Below are 24,465 nucleotides of genomic sequence, written 5' to 3'. Positions count from 1 at the left end.
CTGGAAAAGTATTTTTCACTGTTTCTCTGAGGCTTCTGGGAAACGGTGGGAACCAGACCTGCTTATAGCCATCTTTGGAGCAACAAGCTCCCTATCTTCAGCCAATAGGTATGAAAAAAAGGCTGTATTGTTTGATAGGGTGATTGCCAAGAAGTTAATCCTGCAAATGCCGAAAATGGACTCTGTGCCTCCGTACAATCTGTGGCTGAGAGAACTGGCAAATACTGCACATTTGGAGAGACTGAGACTATGTAATGAGGACAGAGGGGACATCTTTGAAAGGATATGGGGCCCTGTATTGGACTTCCTTACGGGGTGAGGTCTGAGTTTTTTGGTGCGGTGCACCTCTGCTGTGTATGTTTACTTCTGCCTTTATATTTTTCTCCCTTTTGCTGCTCAATATTTAATTTGATTTTGTTAAGGTTGTGGTTTTTGTGGATGTGCTGTATTTTTTCTGTTTTTTTGTTTCTTTGTAATAAATAAATAAAAATATTTTAAGAGACTCATCTCTGTCACCCCCCTCTGTACTTTCCTCCAATCACCTTCAAACTAAGCTCCCTTCTAATTAGCCATTTTCAACCTCAGAAAACATCTCTGACTGTCCACTCGATCTATGCCTCTCATCATCTTGTACACTTCCATCAGGCCACTTCCCATCCCCCTTCTCTCCAAAGGGAAAATCCCTAGCTCACTCAACCCCTCCCCCTAAAACATGCTCCCCAATCCAGACAGCATCCTGGTAAATCTCCTCTCCACCCTTCCTAATCCAGGCAGTATCCTGGTAAATCCCCTCCCCACCCTCCCTAATCCAGGCAGCATCCTGGTAAATCTCCTCTCCACCCTCCCTAATCCAGAGGGCATCCTGGTAAATCTCCTCCCCACCCTCCCCAATCCAGTCAGCATCCTGGTGAATCCCCTCCCCACCCTCCCTAATCCAGACAGCATCCTGGTGAATCCCCTCCCCACTCTCCCCAATCCAGGCAGCATCCTGGTGAATCCCCTCCCCACCCTCCCCAATCCAGAAAGCATCCTGGTGAATCCCCTCCCCACCCTTCCTAATCCAGGCAGCATCCTGGTGAATCCCCTCCCCACCCTCCCCAATCCAGAAAGCATCCTGGTAAATCCCCTCCCCACCCTCCCTAATCCAGGCAGCATCCTGGTGAATCCCCTCCCCAATCCAGAAAGCATCCTGGTGAATCCCCTCCCGACCCTCCCTAATCCAGGCAGCATCCTGGTGAATCCCCTCCCCAATCCAGACAGCATCCTGGTGAATCCCCTCCCCACCCTCCCTAATCCAGGCAGCATCCTGGTAAATCTCCTCCACACTCTCCCCAATCCAGACAGCATCCTGGTAAATCTCCACCCCACCCTCCCTAATCCAGACAGCATCCTGGTGAATCCCCTCCCCACCCTCCCTAATCCAGACAGCATCCTGGTGAATCTCCTCCCCACTCTCCCCAATCCAGACAGCATCCTGGTAAATCTCCTCCGCACCCTCGCTAATCCAGACAGCATCCTGGTGAATCCCCTCCCCACCCTCCCTAATCCAGGCAGCATCCTGGTAAATCTCCTCTCCACCCTCCCTAATCAAGACAGCATCCTGGTGAAGCCCCTCCCCACCCTCCCTAATCCAGGCAGCATCCTGGTAAATCTCCTCTCCACCCTCCCTAATCCAGACAGCATCCTGGTAAATCTCCTCCGCACTCTCCCCAATCCAGACAGCATCCTGGTAAATCTCCTCCCCACCCTCCCTAATCCAGACAGCATCCTGGTGAATCCCCTCCCCACTCTCCCCAATCCAGGCAGCATCCTGGTGAATCCCCTCCCCACCCTCCCCAATCCAGAAAGCATCCTGGTGAATCCCCTCCCCACCCTTCCTAATCCAGGCAGCATCCTGGTGAATCCCCTCCCCACCCTCCCCAATCCAGAAAGCATCCTGGTAAATCCCCTCCCCACCCTCCCTAATCCAGGCAGCATCCTGGTGAATCCCCTCCCCAATCCAGACAGCATCCTGGTGAATCCCCTCCCCACCCTCCCTAATCCAGGCAGCATCCTAGTAAATCTCTTCTCCACCCTCCCTAATCCAGACAGCATCCTGGTAGATCTCCGCCGCACTCTCCCCAATCCAGACAGCATCCTGGTAAATCTCCTCCCCACCCTCCCCAATCCAGTCAGCATCCTGGTGAATCCCCTCCCCACCCTCCCTAATCCAGACAGCATCCTGGTGAATCCCCTCCCACCCTCCCTAATCCAGACAGCATCCTGGTGAATCTCCTCCCCACTCTCCCCAATCCAGACAGCATCCTGGTAAATCTCCTCCGCACCCTCGCTAATCCAGACAGCATCCTGGTGAATCCCCTCCCCAACCTCCCTAATCCAGGCAGCATCCTGGTAAATCTCCTCTCCACCCTCCCTAATCCAGACAGCATCCTGGTAAATCCCCTCCCCACCCTCCCTAATCCAGGCAGCATCCTGGTAAATCTCCTCCACATTCTCCCCAATCCAGACAGCATCCTGGTAAATCTCCTCCCCACCCTCCCTAATCCAGACAGCATCCTGGTGAATCCCCTCCCCACTCTCCCCAATCCAGGCAGCATCCTGGTGAATCCCCTCCCCAATCCAGACAGCATCCTGGTAAATCTCCTCTGCACTCTCCCTAATCCAGGCAGCATCCTGGTGAATCTCCTCCCCACTCTCCCCAATCCAGACAGCATCCTGGTAAAACTCCTCCGCACCCTCGCTAATCCAGACAGTATCCTGGTAAATCTCCTCTGCACTCTCTCTAAACCTTCCAAATCCTTCCGATAATATAGCAACCAGAAATGAACACAATTTTCCAAATGTGATCCAACCAGAGTTCTGTAGAACTGCAACAATACTCGTGGCTCCTGAACTCAGTCCCCCAACTCACAAAGGCCTACACACCAAACACCTTCTCGACCACTCTACCAATCTGGAAAATTATACGGTCAGATCAAAAGATATTGGAGCAGAACCAACTAGACCATTCGGCCCATCGAGTCTGTTCTGCCATTTGACCATGACTGATGTAATTCCATTTCAACCCTATTCTCTGTACCTTTTCACGACCTGACATTAAAAATTTATCAACCTGGGCTTCAAATACACTAAATAAACTGGCTTCCACAGCAATGAATGCCACAGATTCACCACCTCTGGTCCTAGACTACCCCCACTATAGGAAACATCCACTTCACATCCAATCTATCGAGGCCTTTCAACAATCGGTAGGCTTCAACGAGACAACCTCCCATTGTTCTGAATTCCAGTGGGTACAAGCCAGAGCCATCAAACACTCCCCATACGACAAGCCTTTCGATCCCGAAATAATTTCTGCGAACCTCCTCCGAACCTTCTCCAATGTCAGCACATCCTTGCTGCTCACAGTACTCAGGGTGAGGCCTCACCAGTGCCTTATCAAGCTCCAGCATTACATCCCTGTTTTTATATTCTAGTCCTCTCCAAATAAATGCTGACATTGCATTTCCCTTCCTCAACACCAGCTGACTCAACCTGCAAGTTAACCATTAGGGAATCCTGCCCAAGTCCCTTCGGACTTCAGAGTTTTGAATTTTCTCCCCATGAGAAAATCCTCTATGCTGCTATTTCTTCTACCAAAGTGCACGACCATATACTTCCTGACACAGTATTCCATCTGCCACTTCTTTGCATGTTCTCCTAATCTGTCTCAATCCTTCTGCAACCTCCCTGCTTCCTCAACACTACCAACCCCTCCACCTACCTTTGTACTGCCCTCAAACTTGGCCAACAATTCTATCATCCAAATCATTGACATATACCATGAGAAGAAGCGGTCCCAACACCGACCACTGCGGAACACCTCTAGTCACCAGCAGCAACCCAGTAAAGACTCCATTTGTTCCATTCTTTGCCTCCCGCCAATCAGCCAATTCTCTTTCCGTGCAAGTATCTTCCCTGTAATAGCACGGACTGTTAACTTGTTTAGCAGCCTGATGTGCAGCAGCTTGTCAAAGGCCAGCTGGAAATCCAGCTGCACGACACCCACTTTGTCTGTGCTGCCTGTTGTTTCTTCAAAGAATTCCAACAGATATGTCAGGCAAGATTTTCCCTTGAAGAAACCATACTGACTACAGCCTATTTTATCACGTGCCTCCAAGTACCTGAGACCTCATCCTTAATAATTGACTCCAACCTCTTCCCAACCACTGAGGTCAGACTAACTGGCCTATAGTTTCCTTTCTTCTGCCTCCTTCCCTCCTTGAAGAGTGGAGTAACATCTGCAACTTTTCCAGTCTTCCGGAATTATGCCAGCTTCCAGTGAGTCTTGAAAGATCCTTACTGATCCCTTCACGATCACTATTCACTATTCAGTTCATCCGTCATTTCCTTAAAATGGGATTAAAATGGATGGCCCTGGGAGATTCTGCTTTGTCTTGTAGGTGCTCGGCGAAGCGGTCTCCCCATCTACGTCAGGTCTCAACGACATACTGGAGGCCACACGGCGAGAACTGAATACAGTAGGTGATCCCAACAGACTCACAGGTGAAGTGTTGCCTCACCTGGAAGGACCGTTTAGAACCCTTAATGGTAGTGAGGGAGGAGGTGTAGGGGCAGGTGTAACACTTGTTCTGCTGGCAAGGGTAAGTGCCAGGAGGGAGATCAGTGGGGATGGACAAATGGACAAGGGAGTCATGTAGACAGCGATCCCTGCGGAAAGCAGAAAACTGGGGGGGGGGGTGAGAGGGGTGGTGGGATCCCGCTGGAGATGGCGGAAGTTAGACCATAAGATACAAGAGCAGAATTAGGACATTTGGCCCATCACGGTGATCTAATTTTCCTCTCGGCCCCAATCTCCTGCCATCTCCCCGTATCCCTTCATTTCCTGACCAATCATTAAGCTCTGCCTTAAATATACATAAAGGCTTGATCTCCACAGCTGCCTGTGGCAAAGAATTCTACAGATTCATCACCCTCTGGCTAAAGAAATTCGTCCTCAGCTCTGTCCTAAAATGATGCTCATCAATTCTGAGGCTGTGTCTTCTGGGCTTAGACTCTCCCACCATAGGAAACATCCTCTCCACATCCACTCTATCAAGGCCTTTCACTATTCAATAGGTGTCAATAAGATCACTCCTCATTCTTCTGAATTCCAGTAAATATAGGCCCAGAGCCATGCAATGCTCTTCCTATGACAACCCATTCAATCCTGGAATGATTTTAATGAACCTCCTTTGAACCCTCTCCACTTTCAGCACACCCTTTCTAAGACAAGGGATACAAACTGCTCAAAATGCTCCAAGTGAGGCCTCACCAGTCCTTTATAAAGTCTCAACATTAACTCCTTGTTTTGATATTCTAGTCCTCTTGAAATGAATGCTAACTTCACATTTGCCTTCCACACCACAGACAACCTGCAAATTAACCTTTAGGGAATCCTGCACAAAGATTGCAAGTCCCTCTGCACCTCAATTTTTTGTATTTTCTCTCCATTTAGAAAAGATTCAACCCTTTCATTTCTTCCACCAAAGTACACTTCCCGAGCAACACTGTATTCCACCTGCCATTTCTTTGCCCATTCTCTTAATCCAATTTCATCTGTAGCCTCTCTACTTTCTCAAAACTACATGCCCCTCCACCTATCTTCATATGGTCTGTAAACTTTGCAACAAAGCCATGAAAAAAGCGACAAAATGACTTTTAAGATCATAACCAGGTTGTTGTTACGTCTCCTGCTCGCTGTGAAAATGGGGGACACCTCCCTCTCCCTTTCCATGGAGAGAGAGAACCTGTGGGTTGTCAAATGTCAGATGAAATACGAAGCCTTTTGGGTAACTTTGGTCTGTATCTTTGCTATTGCTTGGGCTCGGTGATGGTACCAATGCACATTTTTTTGCTGGTAGGGGGAGGGGGCTCATTGCTTGCTGCCGCTTATACGCAGAAGGGGGGACTTTGGGGTTCTCATGTTCAATTGTCCATTCTTCGGGGCACTTCTCTGTTTCCGTGGATGTTTATGAAGAAAAAGCATTTCAGGATGTATATCGTATACATTTCCCTGACATTAAATTGAACCTTTGAACTCCATCATCCAAATCATTGACATAGCACATAAAAATAATCAGTCCCAACAGAGACCCCTGCGGAACACCATCACTGGCAGCCAGCCAGAGAAGACTCCCTTTATTCCTGTCTTTTGCCTCCTGCCAATCAGCCACTGCTTTATCCATGCTAGAATCTTTCCCTATAATACCATGGATGAAGAATTATGTGCTGGAAGCAGAGGCTGGTGGGGGCGAAGGTGAGGACAAGAGAAACCCAATCTCTGGTAGAGTGGTGGAGGGATGGGGTGAGAGCAGATGTGTGTGAAATGAAAGATACGGTTGAGGGCACCACCAATCCCTCCTTCTTACCGAACCGATAAAAGTGAATGACATTTTTAGAAGTGACAGGGTGGAAAGAGGAATAGTCCAGATAGCTGTGAGAGTCAGTGGGTTTATGAAAGATAATATGACAAGATCTATATCTCTGAAGGACTTGTTTCTGTGCTGTAGTGCTCCTTCACTCTATTTTACCCACATCCTTAATTTTCCCACGAGATGAATATATTATCAGGGATTATTTTTCAATGAAAATAAACTGCTCCTGATTTTTGTACAAGCATCATAAGAAACTGGATAACATATGAACATAGATAATATATTAAAATAAATATATAAAACAGACTGCTACAAAGATCGGGATGTCGCTAGATCTGGACAGCCCACTGGCTTAAAATCTATCTGCTTGCATTTTCAGACCCACTTACAGACGAGAAAGCGCAGGCGCAGAGAAAACAATGGTGGCTATTGTACCCACAATCCCCAGCGGCCGAGAAACCGCCCTGCAAACAAAAGGTGGCAGCTGACGCGCATGTGCCGAGTTGGGTCGCAATGTATGAGTAGGGTTTCGGGCCGAGACGCTTGATGAACATTGAATGTTTACTCTTTTTTGCAATGTTCCTGCAGCATTCTGCGTATGTCGCGCTGGGTCTTCTCGTGTTTCTGCTGCGCTGGGTCAGGTTGGCGGGCGGGGGAGGTAATGGCTGGAGCCGTCCGCGGGGTTTACTGGAATTGGACTGAGTTTTCCCCCCCGGCCAGGGGCTGTTTCCCGGATTCACCCTCAGCGGTGAAACACCCCACGGCCCGACGCTTCACCCCTACCTGCTTTCCAGCGGCTTCCACCTGGAAGATCCGCAGTGCGCGCGTTTCTGACGTGACGTCGATCATGCGCATGCGCGCTCGGCCGCTGCTACATGGAACGGGTGCCCCCTGCTGGCGGAGGCTGGAAATGAAATCAGAAATCCTTTGTACAGGGAACACACATAAAAGTTGCTGGTGAACGCAGCAGGCCAGGCAGCACCTTCGAAGGGTCTCGGCCTGAAACGTCGACTGCACCTCTTCCTAGAGATGCTGCCTGGCCTGCTGCGTTCACCAGCAACTTTTATGTGTGTTGCTTGAATTTCCAGCATCTGCAGAATTCCTGTTGTTTGCGTCCGTTGTACAGGGCGCATTTCCCAAACGGGACTGACAATCTCTGCAGATAAACCTCCCACCAACATAAATGTGATAGATATTTGCATAAATTTATTGTCCCTGCGCCCGACATTCAGATTCAAGATCGCTTCAGGTCATTTCCAGTACACAAGTGTAATGGAGAACAAAATTGTGACTCTGGATGCAATGCACCAAAAAAAACAATAAAATACAGAATACAATGATTAAAAAACAAAACAAATATAAATAAAAAGATAGATTATGTATATAGATTGATATCAAGTCCATAAAGTGACGTTAGGCACACAGAGTCTGTACATAGGTGACTGACAGGAAATGATGAAGTCGTGGTGGTTGGTAGTCGGGGTGTGGAGGGGTGGAGGTGTTGATCAGCCTTACTGCTTGGGGGAAGAAACTGTTTTTGAGTGTGGTGGTCCTGGTGTGGATGCTATGTAGTCTCTCCCTGATGGTGGTGGGCCAAACAGTCCACGAGTAGGGTGGGTGTGATCCTTCATGATGGTACAGGGCCTTTTCTGACACCTTTCTGTATACTGAGTCCTTGAATGTGGGCAGCCTGGTGCCAGTGATGCACTGGGCCCTTTTGACTTCCCACTGTAAACCCTTTCTGTCCGCCATGGTGCAGCTTCTGTCTCACGCAGTGACGCGGAGTGTTCGAATACTCTCTGCTGCGCATCTGCAGTAGGACTTGAGCATTACTGCGAATAGTGCAGCTGTCTGCAGCCTCGTGAGAAAGCAGAGGTGTCGCGGGACCATAAGGGGAAGGGGTGTGTGAGATACGGAGTCCTAGGAGTTTGAAGCTGCTCACACGTTCCAGTGCTGTGGCACAGATGTGAAGAGACAACTTCTACAAATACAAAATGCTGGAGGAGCTGAGCAGGCCCGGCAGCATCTACAGAGATCAACATTTTTATGATGAAATCCACAGTTCCCAGAGGCAGAGGCAATCCGGGCTGTCAAAGAGGGATTGCAATGACTCTTCACAGGGAATCATTTGCAAAGCGACAGAAATGAGAAAATCTGCAGACGCTGTAAATCCACAGCAACACGCACAAAATGCTGGAGGAAGTCAGCAGGCTGGGCAGTATCTATGGAAAAGAGTCAACGATCTGGACCGAGAAATCAGCAGAATTTGCAGAGCATTGGGACAGCACTGAATAGATGGCCGCACACACAGAGTTGGCATGTGAGTTGACTGGCCTCCTCCTGCCCAAAGTAATCCCAAGATCCCACTCGGTGAAACAAACACCCGAGCAGCCAGGCTGATTAGCAAGGAATTGGATGGGAAATGAATAAAAGTGGCAAAGAGAGCCACCTAGAAATGCTTATCTGCCAAAAGCAATGAAATCCAAAGGTGTTGTGTGGAGACAGAAACACCACCGTGGGTCGAAGGGTCTGTACTGTGCCATGGTGTTCCACGTTTGTACATCTGGTTTCAGCTTTAATCATCAATGACATGTGATCTGTACGGCAGCAGTACAATGCAATGCATAAAAATATAATTTTCAATAAATATGTAACACCCTGCGAAAGGTTTCACTGCTAATGTAATAGTTTTTCTGTAGCAGCAGTGTTTGGTTATGGCTGGAGATAACGGGAGCTTTGGAATTTGCACCGTCCAATGAGGGGAGTGTTTTTTCTGGCTGTGTGCCTGACACCGAGGTGATCTGAGTCTTTTGTTCCGTGAGAGATGGAGAGAGAGAAGATGACAGAAAGGAGAGGTCGTAGACGGCAGGATGGATTGGAATTGGAGTGGGCCAGGAGTCAACGAGGCCCAGGGGAAATCGATGGAGGACCAGTGGAAGGGAAACCGTGAGCTCCAACTTGTGCACATTAAACTGTTTCATTAAAATGGGCTCTTTTCTTTTTGTTTTACTTTACTAACCCTTTAGTCAAATTAAGAATCATAAAGCTAACTTGTTTAATTGCATATGGTGTACTATCTGTTATTTCGCGGTACTAATTTGTAACAGGGTAACAAATCATGCAGCATCCACACAAACGGGAGGTTCTGCACCTCAATCTCACACGTTTGGTGGGGCCAGAGATTGTCTTCCCTGGACTAACGCCGCCGACAGAACCTGAGGGTTACATATATTAATCAGGTAAACATGCCTGCTGACTCCCCTGGCATTTTCTGTGTGTACCTCTGGATTTTCAGGGTCTCGGCCCAAATCGCTGACTGTTTACTCTTTTCCATAGATGCTGTCTGGCCTGAGTTGTGCCTCTGTCTGTTGCCCACGTCACTGTAACATTTACGTTGCTACGGCAAGCACACACTACAAATAAACTATCTTTAATCTGTGGCTGGCTTAACTCTAGTGTTGTGCTTTCAAATGCTTTAAGGGACTTAACTCCAGCTGGGCAAACCAGTTGTAAAGCTACCTACTGAACTGAATGTACACATCAATGCTACTGCTGAGGGCTTACTTAGATATCTTCTCCATGGATTGTCACCTTGTCGCGGTGGAGAAGCTTGTGCGGTCCTGTGAACCCGACAGCAATGCTGTCTGGAGCTATGCTCCTGGTAGGGTCACCCATGGTGGTAAGGTCGAGGGTGAGGTTGCTGACAAAGAACAATCCAACCAAGACCTCAACGGTGGAACAGGCGGATGAAGTTACTTCGAACTCAACGGCTGTGAAGGCGGATGAAGGCTGCAACAAATCCATCAGCTCCAATCGTCGTGGTTTCCATGCCATTGGAATCAGTTGGTTGATTTGTGAAGTATCGTGTGCTTCTTGGAGTGCAGCATCAAGTACACGTTAAAAAAATACACGCACAGGCATCTTCGCTCTGTGGGCCACTTCTTCAGAATGAAGACCATCATCCTCGACCTCGAGGGATAGACACGACGATGACAACTGTTTTGTACCTCCTGCCCTTCCACCTATCCCTCATTTTACTGCAGAGTGGGGTGGAGTTATTAACCAGAATGAAGCTTTATTAGACAATGGGATGACCTATCCAAGACTATTAATGATTATGCAGACTTAGCTAATGATGTTTTGCAGAACCCACCCTCTTGGAGTAAAGTTTGGACCTGGGGACTGAATGTTAATGGATTTGTACGTGTTCTGCTCTTTGCTTGAATGTATTTTGCTGATTTTTTTTCCGATGGCAGCTTCTGGTTTAAGATGGTGCTGGTGAAGCTCAGGGACCACAGAAAGCACAGAAAACCACTGAATACTTTGTTAATCTCATCTTTTCTGTTAAACACTCACCGCAAACAATAGCCTGTAACCCCCCATTTGACCTGGAGGTGATTTGGCGCGGCAGAACCAAGGCCCAAGGTGAGGCACCGGGCCAAATTGGAAAAGCCGGGGGCAGGCCAAATCGCAGCAGCAGAGTCCAGGTGCCAGAAGCAGCAGATCCAGATACTTGGTTGACAATTTAAGTGCCGGGTCAGATTGAAAAAGTCAGGATGTCGGGGCCCGAGACGAGGGACGGGCCGGTTCAGCTCACTACTGCACAACGTTTGCTCGGCTCTGCCCTGAACTGAGGCTCTGTGGACAGACTTCTCTCTCTCCCTCCCTCTGCCCACTGGGTGTTTGACGGGCTTTTGTTAATGGGTTCTTTTGGGTTTCTTTATTTCGTGGCTGCCTGTGAGGGGATCAATCTCAAAGCTGCATTATGTATATATATAGGCATCCATTAGTCTTGTGAGACCACGGATTTGCGCCTTGGAAAGCTTTCCAGGGCGCAGGCCTAGGCAAGGTTGTATGGAAGACCGGCAGTTGCCTATGCTGCAAGTCTCCCCTCTCCACGCCACTGATGTTGTCCAAGGGAAGGGCATTAGGACCCATACAGCTTGGCACCGGTGTCGTCGCAGAGCAATGTGTGGTTAAGTGCCTTGCTCAAGGACACAACACGCAGCCTCAGCCAAGGCTCGAACTAGCAACCTTCAGATCACTAGACCGACACCTTAACCACTTGGCCACGCGCCACAGTATTATACACACACATTATGTATACATACTTTGAAAATAAATGTACTTAAAAGCTTGAACAACTAAAGTGTTGGCATGCTAAATACCATTCTGAGTCTCTTTTCAGTGATTTTCAAAGTAAACTTATACACCATATACAACCCTGAGACTCAATTTCTTGCAGGCATACTCAATAAATCCGTAATAGACTATTAACCAAAGAGAATCAATGAGAGACCACACCAACTGGCCATTCAACCAGTGAGCAAAAAGCCAACAAACAGGGCAAAGGCTAAAATAAAATCAATAATAATAATAATAAATAAATAAATATGGAGAACATGAGATGAAGAGTCTTTGAAAGTGAGTCCGTAGGCTGTGGGAACATTTCAATGTTGGGGCGAGTGAAGTTGCCTTTGTCTGACTTTACACCACAATATTGTCTTGCTTTGAGCATGATGTACCTGTACCTCACACTTTATTAACTATTCTATACCTCAACACTTGAGATGAAACGAGGTACATTTTATCACGTTTCTTTGATATATTTTGTAAGTTTAAATATGTCGATAGTACTTTTTATCCAGGTTTTACGATATCCACGCTCTACACTTCACTTGCATTTAAAATTAAGTTTTATTAACTGATTTGTGGTCATATTTTGTTTTGTGCTCTGGAGGAATGCTGTTAGATTAGATTAGATTATGAGGACACTCAGTCCTCTTTTATTGTCATTTAGTAATGCACGCATTAAGAAATGATACAACATTTTTCCGGAATGATATCACATGACCAACCAACTGAAAAACTGACAAAAACCACATAATTATAACATATAGTTACAACAATGTAAAGCAATACTGTAATTTGATAAAGAACAGACCATGGGAACGGTAAAAAGTCTCAAAGTCTCTTGAAAGTCCCATCATCTCACGCAGACGGCGAACCTCCAACGCCGCAAACTTGCCAATGCAGCATCCCGAGAGCACCCGACCACAGTCTGACCCCGAGTCTGTCCGAAAACTCCGAGCCTCCGACCAGCTCTCCGACACCAAGCACCGAGCACCATCTCTGCCGAGTATTTCGACCCCAGCCACGGCAAAAGGCGATAGGCAAAGCTGAGGATTTGGGGCCTTCCCCTCTGGAGATTCTCGATTGCACAGTAGCAACGGCAGCAAAGCAGGCTTTTCAGCAGTTTCTCCAGATTTCCCTCCGTGCTTCTCACGGCTGTCTCCATCAAATCAGGATTGTGCACGGCCCCCTAGTTAACACATATCGATTAGTTGTACATATTTACAGTCAGTTAAAAGGGACTGGAGACCGTTGCCCAACAGTTTCTAACAAAACGTGTGTGGCAATCAGACACTACACCCTGCTTTGAGAAAAGATTTCACAAAGCACCAGTGGCCGATGCTTGTGTTTCATTGTCTATTTGGGCCGATGGATGCTGATTCAAAGAGCAGTGATTTTTGATCATTTTGTTGTCTATTTTGACTTTTTAAAAAATTCCGACACTTATCAAGATGCCACGAAAACATTTGACATTAGCCAAAAATATTACCTTACAGCATCAAATTAAAAACCAATGGCCTCACAAAATTTGTTCTGTATTTCATTTAAATACAGAATTTGTTATTCATTTAACTAGGAGCTATATTTTTTTAAACCTGTTTAACTATTCCCATGAAACTGGCTAACTGGGTCAGCCACATATTTTGCCCAAGATGTACTGATCCTAATGTGTCCTGAGTAGCTGGAATCCCTTGCACTCCCAATAGTGTGGACAGCTGGAATCCCTTCCTGTTCCTGACTTACACTCAGAATAGGTTCCCTCCATGACATCTTCCCTCTCTGCAACTGTGATATTATTTCCAGATTAGCAATGCCACTCCCCCACCTCTTTTACATCCCTCCCTGTCCCTTTCGAAGCATCTAAACCACGGCCATTCCTGCGCTTGTGACAGGCAATTATCTGGGATGAACACTACCTGCCCTGGACTGCTGGTGTGAGATGGGAATGGTGCTCGACGCGGTCTGGTGCACTGAGGGAAGGTCATAATGAAGGGTTGGGCCTCTGGCATCATCCTGCAGAGAAGTTCTGACTAAGATGATCGACAACCAGCCACCAGCGACACTCAAGGCTGAAATGTACGTACAATTGGAGTGTGGAGATAGAACAGAGAACATTACAGCACAGCACAGGAAGTTCGACTCATGATGCTGTGCTGAGCTTTTAGCCTACTCTGTGAACAATCGAACTCCTACATAGCCCTCCATTTTTCTATCATCCATGTGCCTTTCTAAGAATCTCTTAATTGTCCCCAAGCGTATCTGCTTGTACCACTAACCCAGGCAGAGGGTTCCACACACTCACCACTCTTTGTAAAAGAAAATTTACCTCTGACATCCCCCGCATATTTTCCTCCAATCACCCCTTGCATTAGCCACTTCCACCCTGGGACAAAGTCTCTGGCCGCCCACTCGATCTCTGCCTCCGCTCACCTTGCACACCTCTGTCAGGTCACTTCTCATCCTCCTTCACTCTAAAGAGCTTGCTCAACCTATCCTGATAAGGCACACTGTCCAATCCTGGACTCTGGTGGATTTAAACTCACATGAAGATTGACATTAGATTTAACATCTGGAATGAAACAGCAATCTGCAGATCTGAAGGGAGGGTGAACAAGGACCACAGCCGGGACCTTTCTGAATGGTGAAGCAGACTCAAGGGGTCCATCGCCAACTCCTGCTTCTGATTCAGATGCGACAGTGATCCCCTCCTCTCTGACACGGGCCCATTCTCCTAGCAATGCCCCTGACCATACATAACTCTTGCCCTGTACTGATCCTCTCTCTGTTTCTGGCCCCATTCCACAGAGCGGGCGGTGATGGGCCCTTAGTTGCTTGACATTCAGGATGAGGTAGTAAATTGGATTAGACATTGGGTTTGTGGGAGAAGCCAGAGAGCAGTAGTACATGGTTGCCTCTCTGACTGGAGGCCTGTGACCAGTGGTGTGGCACAGGGATCGGTGCTGGGCCCATTGTTGTTTGTGGTCCATCTCAATGATCTGGATGACAATGTGGTTAATTGGATCAGCAGATTTGTGGATGACACCAAGATTGAGGATATAGTGGACAGTGAGGAAGGCGGTCATGGCTTGCAGAGGGATCTGGATCAGCTGGGAAAATGGCAGCTGGAATTTAATGCAGATAAGTGTGAGGTGTTGTATTTTGGTAGGACCAGCCAGCGTAGGTACTACACAGTGAACAGTAGGGCACTGAGGACTGTGGTACATCAAAGAGATCTGGAAATACAGGTCCATAATTCATTGAAAGTGGTGTCACAGGTAGATAGGTTCGTAAGGAAAGCTTTCCACACATTGGCCTTCATAAATCAATGTACTGAGTACAGGAGATGGGGTGTTATGTTGAAGTTGTATAAGACATCCGTGAGGCCTAATTTGGAGTATTCTGGTGAATGCAGCAGGCCAGGCAGCATCTCTAGGAAGAGGTGCAGTTGACGCTTCAGGCCGAGACCCTTCATCAGGACTAACGACGACTGAAACGTCCTGAAACATCGACTGCACCTCTTCCTAGAGATGCTGCCTGGCCTGCTGCGTTTACCAGCAACTTTTATGTGTGTTGCTTGAATTTCCAGCATCTGCAGAATTCCTGTTGTTGTTTGGAGTATTCTGTGTAGTTTTAGTCACCTACCTACAGGAAAGATGTAAACAAGGTTGAAAGAAGGCAGAGAAAATTTACAAGGATGTTGTTGGGTCTGGAGGACCTGAGTTATAAGGAAAGACTGAATGGGTTCAGACTATATTCTTTAGGACATAGAAGATGGAGAGGAGATTTGATAGAAGTACACAAAATGATGAGGATTATAGTTAAGGCAAATGCAAGCAGGCTTTTTCCACTGAGGTTGGGTGAGACAACAAAGGTCATGGGTTAAGGGTGAAAGGTGAGAAGTTTAAGGGGAATATGATGGGAAATGTCTTCACTCAGAGGGTCGTCAGAGTGTGGAATGAGCTGCCAGCACAGACGTTTAACAAGTTTGGATAGGCACATAGATGGTAGGGGTACAGAAGGTTGTGGTCCTGGTGCAGGTCGGTGGAAGTGGGCAGTTTAAATGGTTTTGGCATGGACTATGTGGGCTGAAGGGCCTGTTTCTGTGCTGTATGTCTCTATGCTGCCCTCAGGACCTCATACTTGTCAGAATGGTCCTGTATCGCAGAGACCCACCTGAGCTATTTATTGGTCACGTCCTTCCACCTCCACTATCAAAAAGAGTTGGCAACCAACAGTTAAACATCAATTACATCCTCCCAGGGACATGATGGACGAGGAAAGTCTGGGATAAGGCACCAGGGAGCTCTCGTCTTGTCCTTCAGTCTGCAGTAAGTCCCACATGGGAAAGCTCTTCACCCCCCCCCCCCCCCCAGAGTGGGGACAGTGTGTCATGGAGACACAGAGCATTACAAGCCTGGGAACTTCTCATTAACGTTTGAAATCAAAACCGCATCCACACGTCCCACACTGTCACAACTCTCTGCCGGAAGAACATCCCCCCCTTAAACATTTCACCTTTCATTCTTGTTTTAGTCTCACCCAACCTCAGACGGGAAAGCCTGCTTGCATTTGCCCAATCTACATATACCACTCAGAATTTTGTACTCATGGTTCTGTGTTACCCCTTACCTCAGGGAGGGATTGAGATGATGAGCAGGGATGATTGAATAAACACAGAAAGGGAAGACAGAGTAAAACTCCTGCACTCCAACACCCTCAGACTATTACAGAATCATTTCTGTTAGCACCACCTCACACTTTTTTAAGATTCACCTTTGTTCAGATGTTGCACAGTACAACACTCAAACTTCTCCTGAAGCCAGTGAGTAGAATGGAGCCTGGTGCCATTGGCAGCAGGTTTACTCTGGGAGGAGGCTGGAACACGAGTCTGGCCAAGGAGCTTGGCTCCCTACTTCACTGCGGGAGTGTTACCGATTGAAAGGACCTGTGACACAGATTAAAACAGATTTGATTTATTTCACACTGATTCAGGAATATAAAAGGCCAGTCCAGTTACAAGATTTACGGACATCATCAGAAACAAATCCCAAACTGACCAGGGTTCAGTCCTTGGTCTGGTCAGTGGTGTCAGGAACTGCAGAAGGCAACAGCCTGCAGTCACTGTGAACTCACTGGTGTCTCGGTGACTGCAGTGTTTTAGTGTCAACGTGTCACACAGTTACACTTTCTCCCGAGTGTGAACTTGCTGGTGTCTCGCTAGGCAGAATGACCGTGCGTATCCCTTCCCACACACGGAGCAGGTGAACGGCCTCTCCCCGGTGTGAATGTACTTGTGTGCCTGCATTTGGGACAGCTGAACGAACCCCTTCCCACACACGGAGCAGGTGAACGGCCTCTCCCCGGTGTGAATCCGCTGATGTGTCAGCAGGTTGGCCCTCCGAATGAATCCCTTCCCGCACTCAGAGCAGACGTATGGCCTCTCTCCAGTGTGAATTCGCTCGTGCATTATCAGTTCTGCTGAATGTTTGAATCGTTTCCCACACACGGAGCAGCTGAACGGCCTCTCCCCGGTGTGAATTTGCTGATGCGTCAGCAGGTTGTAAGACTCAGTGAACCCTTTCCCACACTCCGAGCAGGTGAACGGCCTGTCCCCAAAGTGAATCCGCCGGTGGGTCACCAGTTTGGATGACAGAATGAAGCCCTTCCCGCACTCGGAGCAGGTGAACGGCCTCTCCCCGGTGTGCGTGCGCTGGTGTATCTCCAGGTTGGACGACTGACTGAACCCCTTTCCACACTCAGAGCAGATGAACGGCTTCTCCCCGGTGTGAACCCGCTGGTGCTTCAGGAGGTTGGAGGAGCATGCAAATCCTTTCCCGCACTCGGAGCAGGTGAACGGCCTCTCCCCGGTGTGAGTGCGCTGGTGTCGCAGCAGATCAGACGGCCAATTAAATCCCTTCCCACACTCAGAACATGAGAATGATTTATCCCTGGTACGAACCCGCTGTTGTCTCCTCAAGTCAGAGGACATAGTGAACAATTCCCTCTCTGGGTGCAGCCTGTCTTCAGCAGGAATGTGCTGGAATATAGAACATAGAACAGGAACGGACCTTCAGAAATGGAAACACTTCAAAACATGGTTACTCACATTTCACAACAAAATAGTGATGGTCTGTGTGCTTCATTGCTCATTGTTAAATCTGATAAACCCTGTGCAATTGGCGAAGAACTGATTCTGCCAGCAGTAAGGGAGGTTCTGAGAACAGACTTGCACAAGTCACCACATTAAAAAATTAAAGCAACTCCCTCAGAGACAACTCTGTTCGAAGATGAATAGATGAAATGTCTGAGAACGTGGAAGACACATTCTGAAATGTAAGTGCCATGTACCTAATTTCTATTTTCAGTATTATATTTTGATTTGTGTGTTTATCACAGGTAATTTGTCGTGTGGGTTGGAGCATGGTATAAGTGAATGGGTCTAGTTACATATTGTCACTTTGTCTCAGTCAGCTTAGCCAGAGGGAGGCCTACAGGGAATGATAATATTTATTGGCTGCTAACTTCACTAATTGGAATGCTAATTACGTTAATTTCACTATATCACAAATTCTAGTTTCATTAGTTTTTTTTATTGCTATAAGAATTTTTTCAACTTGGAGCTTGGTTATCCAGGAAGGGCATCACCCGGTTTCAACTCCCGTACTCAAGTCCCTCAGCGGTTTTGCTTTGTGTCCAAGTAACCACTACGTGTGACATACTTAGGACAACAGAATTTGTCCCGCTGTTGGATTAGTCAACTTTGCCAGACAATGAATTGTTGCTTCTTGGTTATGTTCACTTCATAAAGAATGAAAGCATGGTTCAGGAGTTGTTATTTGCAGGGAGACTGGAAACAGATACGAAGGGGGAGACAATATTTGGGTTGTTGGGGAATTTTCCAACAGAAAGGATATTCCACTCACCAACATTCTTGCTTGTGCATCAATGATAGGACACTGCCGTGAGGTTATTACTTTATTGAATAGAGTTGTAGCTAACATAGTTACCATTCGCTGTTTAATTATCAGACAACATCTTGTCACAATAAACCTAAGCGATTGGCTGCATAAATCATTCAATGCTGTTCCAGATATCACAGTGGTAAGTAACATCAATTCTCACAATTTCAAGAGCTTTGTATTGAGGATGGTAAACAGTCTGAATGCTTGCTGTTCCACACAGAGTCCGATGGCTCTCAAAAGGAAACTGCCTGAGATGCTCTCATGCACTTTTTGAAACTGAGATAAAATTATTTGAAGATTCTAATGCTTCATTCAGTAATTGACTCAAGAATATTGGGTATGATACTGCTTAATTGTCAGAATTATTCACAAAGTTTAATGAAATCAGTCTTCAATTGCAAGGAAATGATGTGAATCTTATCTGTCACATCAGTTGTCTGCACATTCTGTTCAAGTTAGCCCTACTTAAGTGCAATGTTGGCTGTGGTGACCTTTTCCAATCTCTGAGCCTCTCTGACTTGGAAGGGGGAGAAAGAATACCAGATGATCTTCAACCATACTGTGCCCACCCGGGTGAGCTGCATAACGACACGTCAGAGAGATTTCAGGATCTCCTCTCAATCCAAATTCCAGATTGGGTAATAAATCCATTCTTGAACATTTGTAATGAGGAATTAACAGGAAGGATGGAGGAATTACTGATCTCACTACAAAATGACTTTGAGTTGAAACATATCAAGATCTTTGGTTGCAGAAAGAAATCTCTCAACACTGTCCTACACTTTGGAAAAAGGTTAAGGTGTTCTTTACTGCCTTTCCAATATCATATTTAGCGGAGCGCGGTTTTAGTGGAGTCACCCAAATTCTTTTAAAACAACAAAACAGTCTGCAAATTATTGGATGTGGGGATCTGAGATACTTCCAAGTGGCATTCAGCCTGGTGTTGAGAAGCTGATATCATTGCACCTAGCCCATCCTTCCCACTGAAAGGTGAAAAAGCAATGAAATACTGACAAGTTGGATAACTAATGTACTCTCTAAAACTGTTGATGAAAATTGTTTTTAATTGTAATCAAATAAAAAAATCATTTTACTTGTAGCTTGAAACAGATTTGAGTTGTTTATGCAATATTTGTTCATGCTTTGAATTTGCAGTTTCTATGTCTGCATTGTGAATCAAAATACTTTATAGTTTTTATGTAATGGCCAGAAAGGCAGGATGGGGGGGGTAGCAATGGGGACGTGGTCTGGGAGCCGGGGGGGGGGGGGGGGCGATAACCCCAAAACAATTGGGAACCAGTGTTTTAGATAGTTTAAGAGCAAGGGAATGATCGGCTGCATATCGCAGTGATCATAAGACCATAAGATATAGGAGCAGAATTAGGCTATTCGGCCCATCAAGTCTGCTCTGACCGTTGAGAGGTACATCAGAAGTTCTTTTAGCTGCCTGCAAAAGGTCGCTATCTTGATTTGGAGGATACAGCAATCAACGTCTTTCCACACAAAGCAGGTAAAATCCCTAACCTGCACTGAGAAATCACCTGTCTGACCCTCGTGTGAAATGTTTCTGATTTCTCCTCAGGTTAGTTTAACGTAACCTCACACACAGAGAACACGCGTCTGGTACTTTCCTGCCAGTGACTGGAGAGCTCTTCCCCTCCGGCTGAACCTCTCTCCACACTTGGTACTTTTGAGCATTCCAATGCAAAGCTGCCTCTGTCACGGGCACTACCCTCCCCACCATCGAGGACATCTTCAAAAGGCAACGCCTCAAAACACCACGTGCATCATTAAAGACCCCCACCACCCAGGACATGCTCTCTTCTCATTGCCACCATCAGGGATCAGGATCAGGTACAGGAGCCTAAAGACACACACTCAACATTTCAGGTACAGCTTCTTCCTCCATCAGATTTCCGAACAGTCCATGAATCCATGAACAATACCTGATACTTTGTGTGGATAACTTCACTCACCTCAACTCTAAACTGATTCAACAACCTATGGACTCACTTTCAAGGACACTACAACTCATGTTCTCAGTATATAATTTTTTTATTTCCACAGTTAGTTATCTTTTGCACATGGGTTGTTTGTCAGTTTTAAGTATAATTTTCACAAATTCTATTGTATTTCTTTATTCCCTGTGAATGCCTGCAAGAAAATGATCTCAAGTTAGTACGAGGTGACATCTACGCACTTTGATATTAAATGTATTTATTTATTTACTTTGACTTGAGCACGAGATCAAGTCTGGCATTCCAGTAGAGTGCAGATCAGTAATTTTGAAGATTTTTTGCTGGGGACAAATAATCGATCTGGGGCTGAGGGATTTTTGTTGTCTGGACGGACTGTAGAAGTGGGGCTGCTCTCGGAGCAGACGGTTGGGCTAGATCTGATCGAGTATAAACACCACCAGTAAACAGAGAAAAACTCTTCCTGTGGGCAGAAAGTACAAGAACTGAAGGACACACGAATGTAGATCATTTGTAAAAGAAGCAGAAGAAACCAAAACAAGAGATACTTTTCCACAGGACCTGTCTCTGTGCCCGATCACTATTTTACCCACATCCTTTACTTTCCCACCTGATTCAGGTGAACGTATTATCAGGTGTTATTTTTCAATGGAAAATCTGAAATGTCAACTGTACCTCTTCCTAGAGATGCTGCCTGGCCTGCTGTGTTCACCAGCAACTTTTATGTGTGTTGGTTAAACTTAGTTCCTTATTTTAGTACAAGTATTATTTAAAAAATAGACCAGAGGTCATAGCAGCACGATTAGGCCATTCAGCCCATGGAGTTTGCCCTGCAATCCGTTCATGACTGAATTTATTTATTTATTGAGATGCCGTGTGAAATACACCCTTCCTGTCCTTCAACCCAAGCCACCCAGCAATCCCCGATTTATCCCTCACCAATTGAAATGATCATTTCACCTACTAACTCGTACATCTTTGGAAGGTGGGAGGAAACTGGAGCAGAGCAAAAAGGGCCCCCTTTACAGCCACTCTTTGCTTTCTGCCAGTCAGCCAACCTTCTATGTGTAGTAATTTGTTTCCATGGGCTCATGTGAGGCACTTTGTCAAAGGCCTTCTGAAAATCTAAGTAAACAACATCCACTGAATCTCCTTTGTCTATCCCGCCTGTTATATTTCCTCGAAGAATTCCAAAGGTTTATCAGACAAGATATCCCCTTAAGCAAAATATGCTAACGTTTGCCTAGTTTATCTTGTGCCTCGAAGTACCGTAAAATCTAATCCTTAATAATGGATTGCAACAACTGAAGTCAGGGTAACTTGCTTATAATTTCCTTTTTTAGAATACGTAATACATAACCTACTGTATTTGGTTTATGAAAATAAACAAAATATATATTTTTCCAAATATAGCCAAAAGCTAGGAAGATCGGCATGCCGGCTGGGTCTGAACAGCCCACTGACTTAAAACCTATCTGCGTGAATTTTCAGTCTCACTTGCAGCCCAGACAGAATGTACAAAGGGTGGCGCAACAGCAATGGTGGCCTTCGTACCCAGAATCTCCAGCTGCCCAGAAACCACCCTACAAGTATCGGGCCAGGCAAAACGCGCATGCGCAGATTCGGTTTGCACTGTATCTTGGGACAGATTGGCAGCACAAAGCCCAGTCACGGCGCGGTGGGGGGAATAAATTGCGCCGAGCTCGTTCGGCGGCCCGCAGGGTTTCTGGAACCCGCGCCTATTCTCCCCCACCCAGGGGCTGTTTCCCGGATTCAGCCTCAGCGGTGAAACATCCCACGACGCGACGTTTCGCTCCTACCTGCTTTCCAGCGGCTTCCACTTCGAAGATCCGCAGTGCGCGTGTTTCTGACGTCATGTCGGTCGTGCGCATGCGCTCTCGGCCGCTTCTGCGTGGAAGGTGTGCCCCGCTGGCGGAGGTTGGGAATGAAATTGGAGATCCTTTGTTTCCCAAACGGGACTGACAATCTCTGCATATAAATGTCCTACCAACACAAATGTGATAGACAATTGCATAAATTTATTGTCCCTGCACCCGACATTCAGATTAAACAGTCAAAGATTCAAGATGATTGAATCTTGAATCCAAAAAAAGACCAAGGTAACGTGCCTGAACGACTGGCGTCCTGCCGCACTCACCACTATAATAAGCAATTGCGTTGAGAAGTTGGTCAGGGATTACATCTGCAGGGTGCTACCACCCACACTGGATCCCCTACAATTTGCCTACCGACACAACCGATCGACGGACAACGCAATAACCACTGCTCTACATACCCTCCTTACACACCTGGAGGAGAAGGATGCTTATGTGAGAATACTGTTCTCGGACTACAGTTCAGCATTCAACACCATACTTCAGGCTCAACAAGAAGCTCAGAGACCTCGGCCTTCACCCTGCCTTGTGCAGCTGGATCCTGGACTTCCTGTCAGGTCGCCAGCAGGTTTAAGAGTGGGCTCCCTCACCTCCAACCCTCTGACTTTCAATACAGGAGCCCCTCAGGGCTGTGTACTGAGTCCCCTCCTTTACTCCCTGTATACCCATGACTGTATCGCCACCCACAGCTCCAATCTGCTATTTAAATTTGCTGACGGCACTACGTTGATTGGCCTAATCTCAAACAATAACGAGGTGGCCTACAGGTCACCACCCTGACACAGTGGTGTCAAGAAAACAACCTCTCCCTCAATGTCGCAAAAACAAAAGAACTGGTTGTGGGTTACAGGAGGAATGGAGACATCAATGGATCTGGGGTTGAGAGGGTAAATAACTTCAAGTTCCTCGGCATCCACATCACTGAGGACCTCATGCGGTCTATACACACAGGCTGTGTGGTGAAAAAGGCACAACAGCACCTCTTTCACCTCAGATGGTTGTGGAAGTTTGGTATGGGCCCCCAAATCCTAAGAACTTTCCACAGGGGCACAATTGAGAGCATCCTGACTGGCTGCATCACTGCCTTGTATGGGAACTGTACCTCCCTTAACCGCAGGATTCTGCAGAGAGTGGTGTGGACAGCCCAGCACATCTGTAGTTGTGAACTTCCCATGATTCAGGACATTTACAAGGACAGGTGTGTAAAAGGGGTCGTAGGATCATTGGGAACCCAAGCCGTCCCAACCACTATCTATTCCAGTTGCTACCATCCGGGAAGCAGTACCGCAACATAAAAGCCAGGACCAACAGGCTCCGGGACAGCTTCTTCCACCAGGCCATCAGACTGATGAACTCACGCCGACTTGAGTGTACTCTATATTACACTGACTGTTCTATTTATTATAACTTACAATGATTGCCCATGGCACATTTAGATGGAGACGTAACATAATGAGTTTTACTCCTCGTATATGAAGGATGTAAGAAATAAAGTCAATTCAATTCAATTATTTGATGTCAAAGCACTGTGTAAGTGAAAAGAAGAATGAAATAATTGTTACTCCTGATCCGATGCAACACCAAACAACACTATAACATAACAGAATAATAAAAACACAGTAAGTACAAATGTATAAATAATTCAGAAAATGTGTAGCTCAGGTGGTTGATGTTTGGGACATGTTGTTCTCCGATCTTGGCAATTTGCTTGCAAATGTTTCATCACTATGGTTGGAGACGTTGTCGGTGCGCTGTTAATTGTGACGTCCTCTGAATGCTTGCCTTTATATACATTCCAATCAGCTGATTGGTCGTCATTACGGAAATTCTATTGTGATGAGGAGAAGAAATTTCATCACTGGTTGGCTGCGTGGCGAACATGCATTGTGGTCTGAAACCTTGCCTGTGTTACTTCATAAATAGGATTGAGGTCTACATGTTTTCAGAAAATCACACTTCAGACCAGTTGATGTTCGTGGATACTTGTGGATAGCTTTCTCCCAGTTTGGTCGATGTAATATTTGCTGCAGTCCCCACATTGGATTTTGAAACCACATTGGTCTCATCTAATAGCTTGGGTAGT

At 46.5% G+C, this 24,465-nt stretch overlaps 2 protein-coding genes across 2 annotated transcripts in view; both read right to left on the bottom strand.

The window, feature by feature from the left end:
- The window catches only part of LOC140203982 (uncharacterized), a 66,750-nt gene extending 59,488 nt beyond the window's left edge, over positions 1-7,262 (bottom strand). The window contains exon 1 of the mRNA XM_072270189.1: positions 7,200-7,262. The gene's annotated coding sequence lies outside the window, so the exon portion shown is untranslated. The remainder of the gene's footprint in view (positions 1-7,199) is intronic.
- A 9,271-nt stretch (positions 7,263-16,533) lies between these two features.
- LOC140203984 (uncharacterized) overlaps positions 16,534-24,465 on the bottom strand; it is a 50,548-nt gene continuing 42,616 nt past the window's right edge. The window contains exon 4 of the mRNA XM_072270195.1: positions 16,534-17,407. Within this exon, the coding sequence (XP_072126296.1) occupies positions 16,729-17,407 (679 nt within the window). The 3' untranslated portion in view covers positions 16,534-16,728. The remainder of the gene's footprint in view (positions 17,408-24,465) is intronic.

This window comes from Mobula birostris, chromosome 10, assembly GCF_030028105.1.
Source record: "Mobula birostris isolate sMobBir1 chromosome 10, sMobBir1.hap1, whole genome shotgun sequence".
Classification (NCBI taxonomy): domain Eukaryota; kingdom Metazoa; phylum Chordata; class Chondrichthyes; order Myliobatiformes; family Myliobatidae; genus Mobula; species Mobula birostris.
Note: the sequence above shows the minus strand (reverse complement) of the source record. Positions and strands in the feature narration are given on the sequence as shown.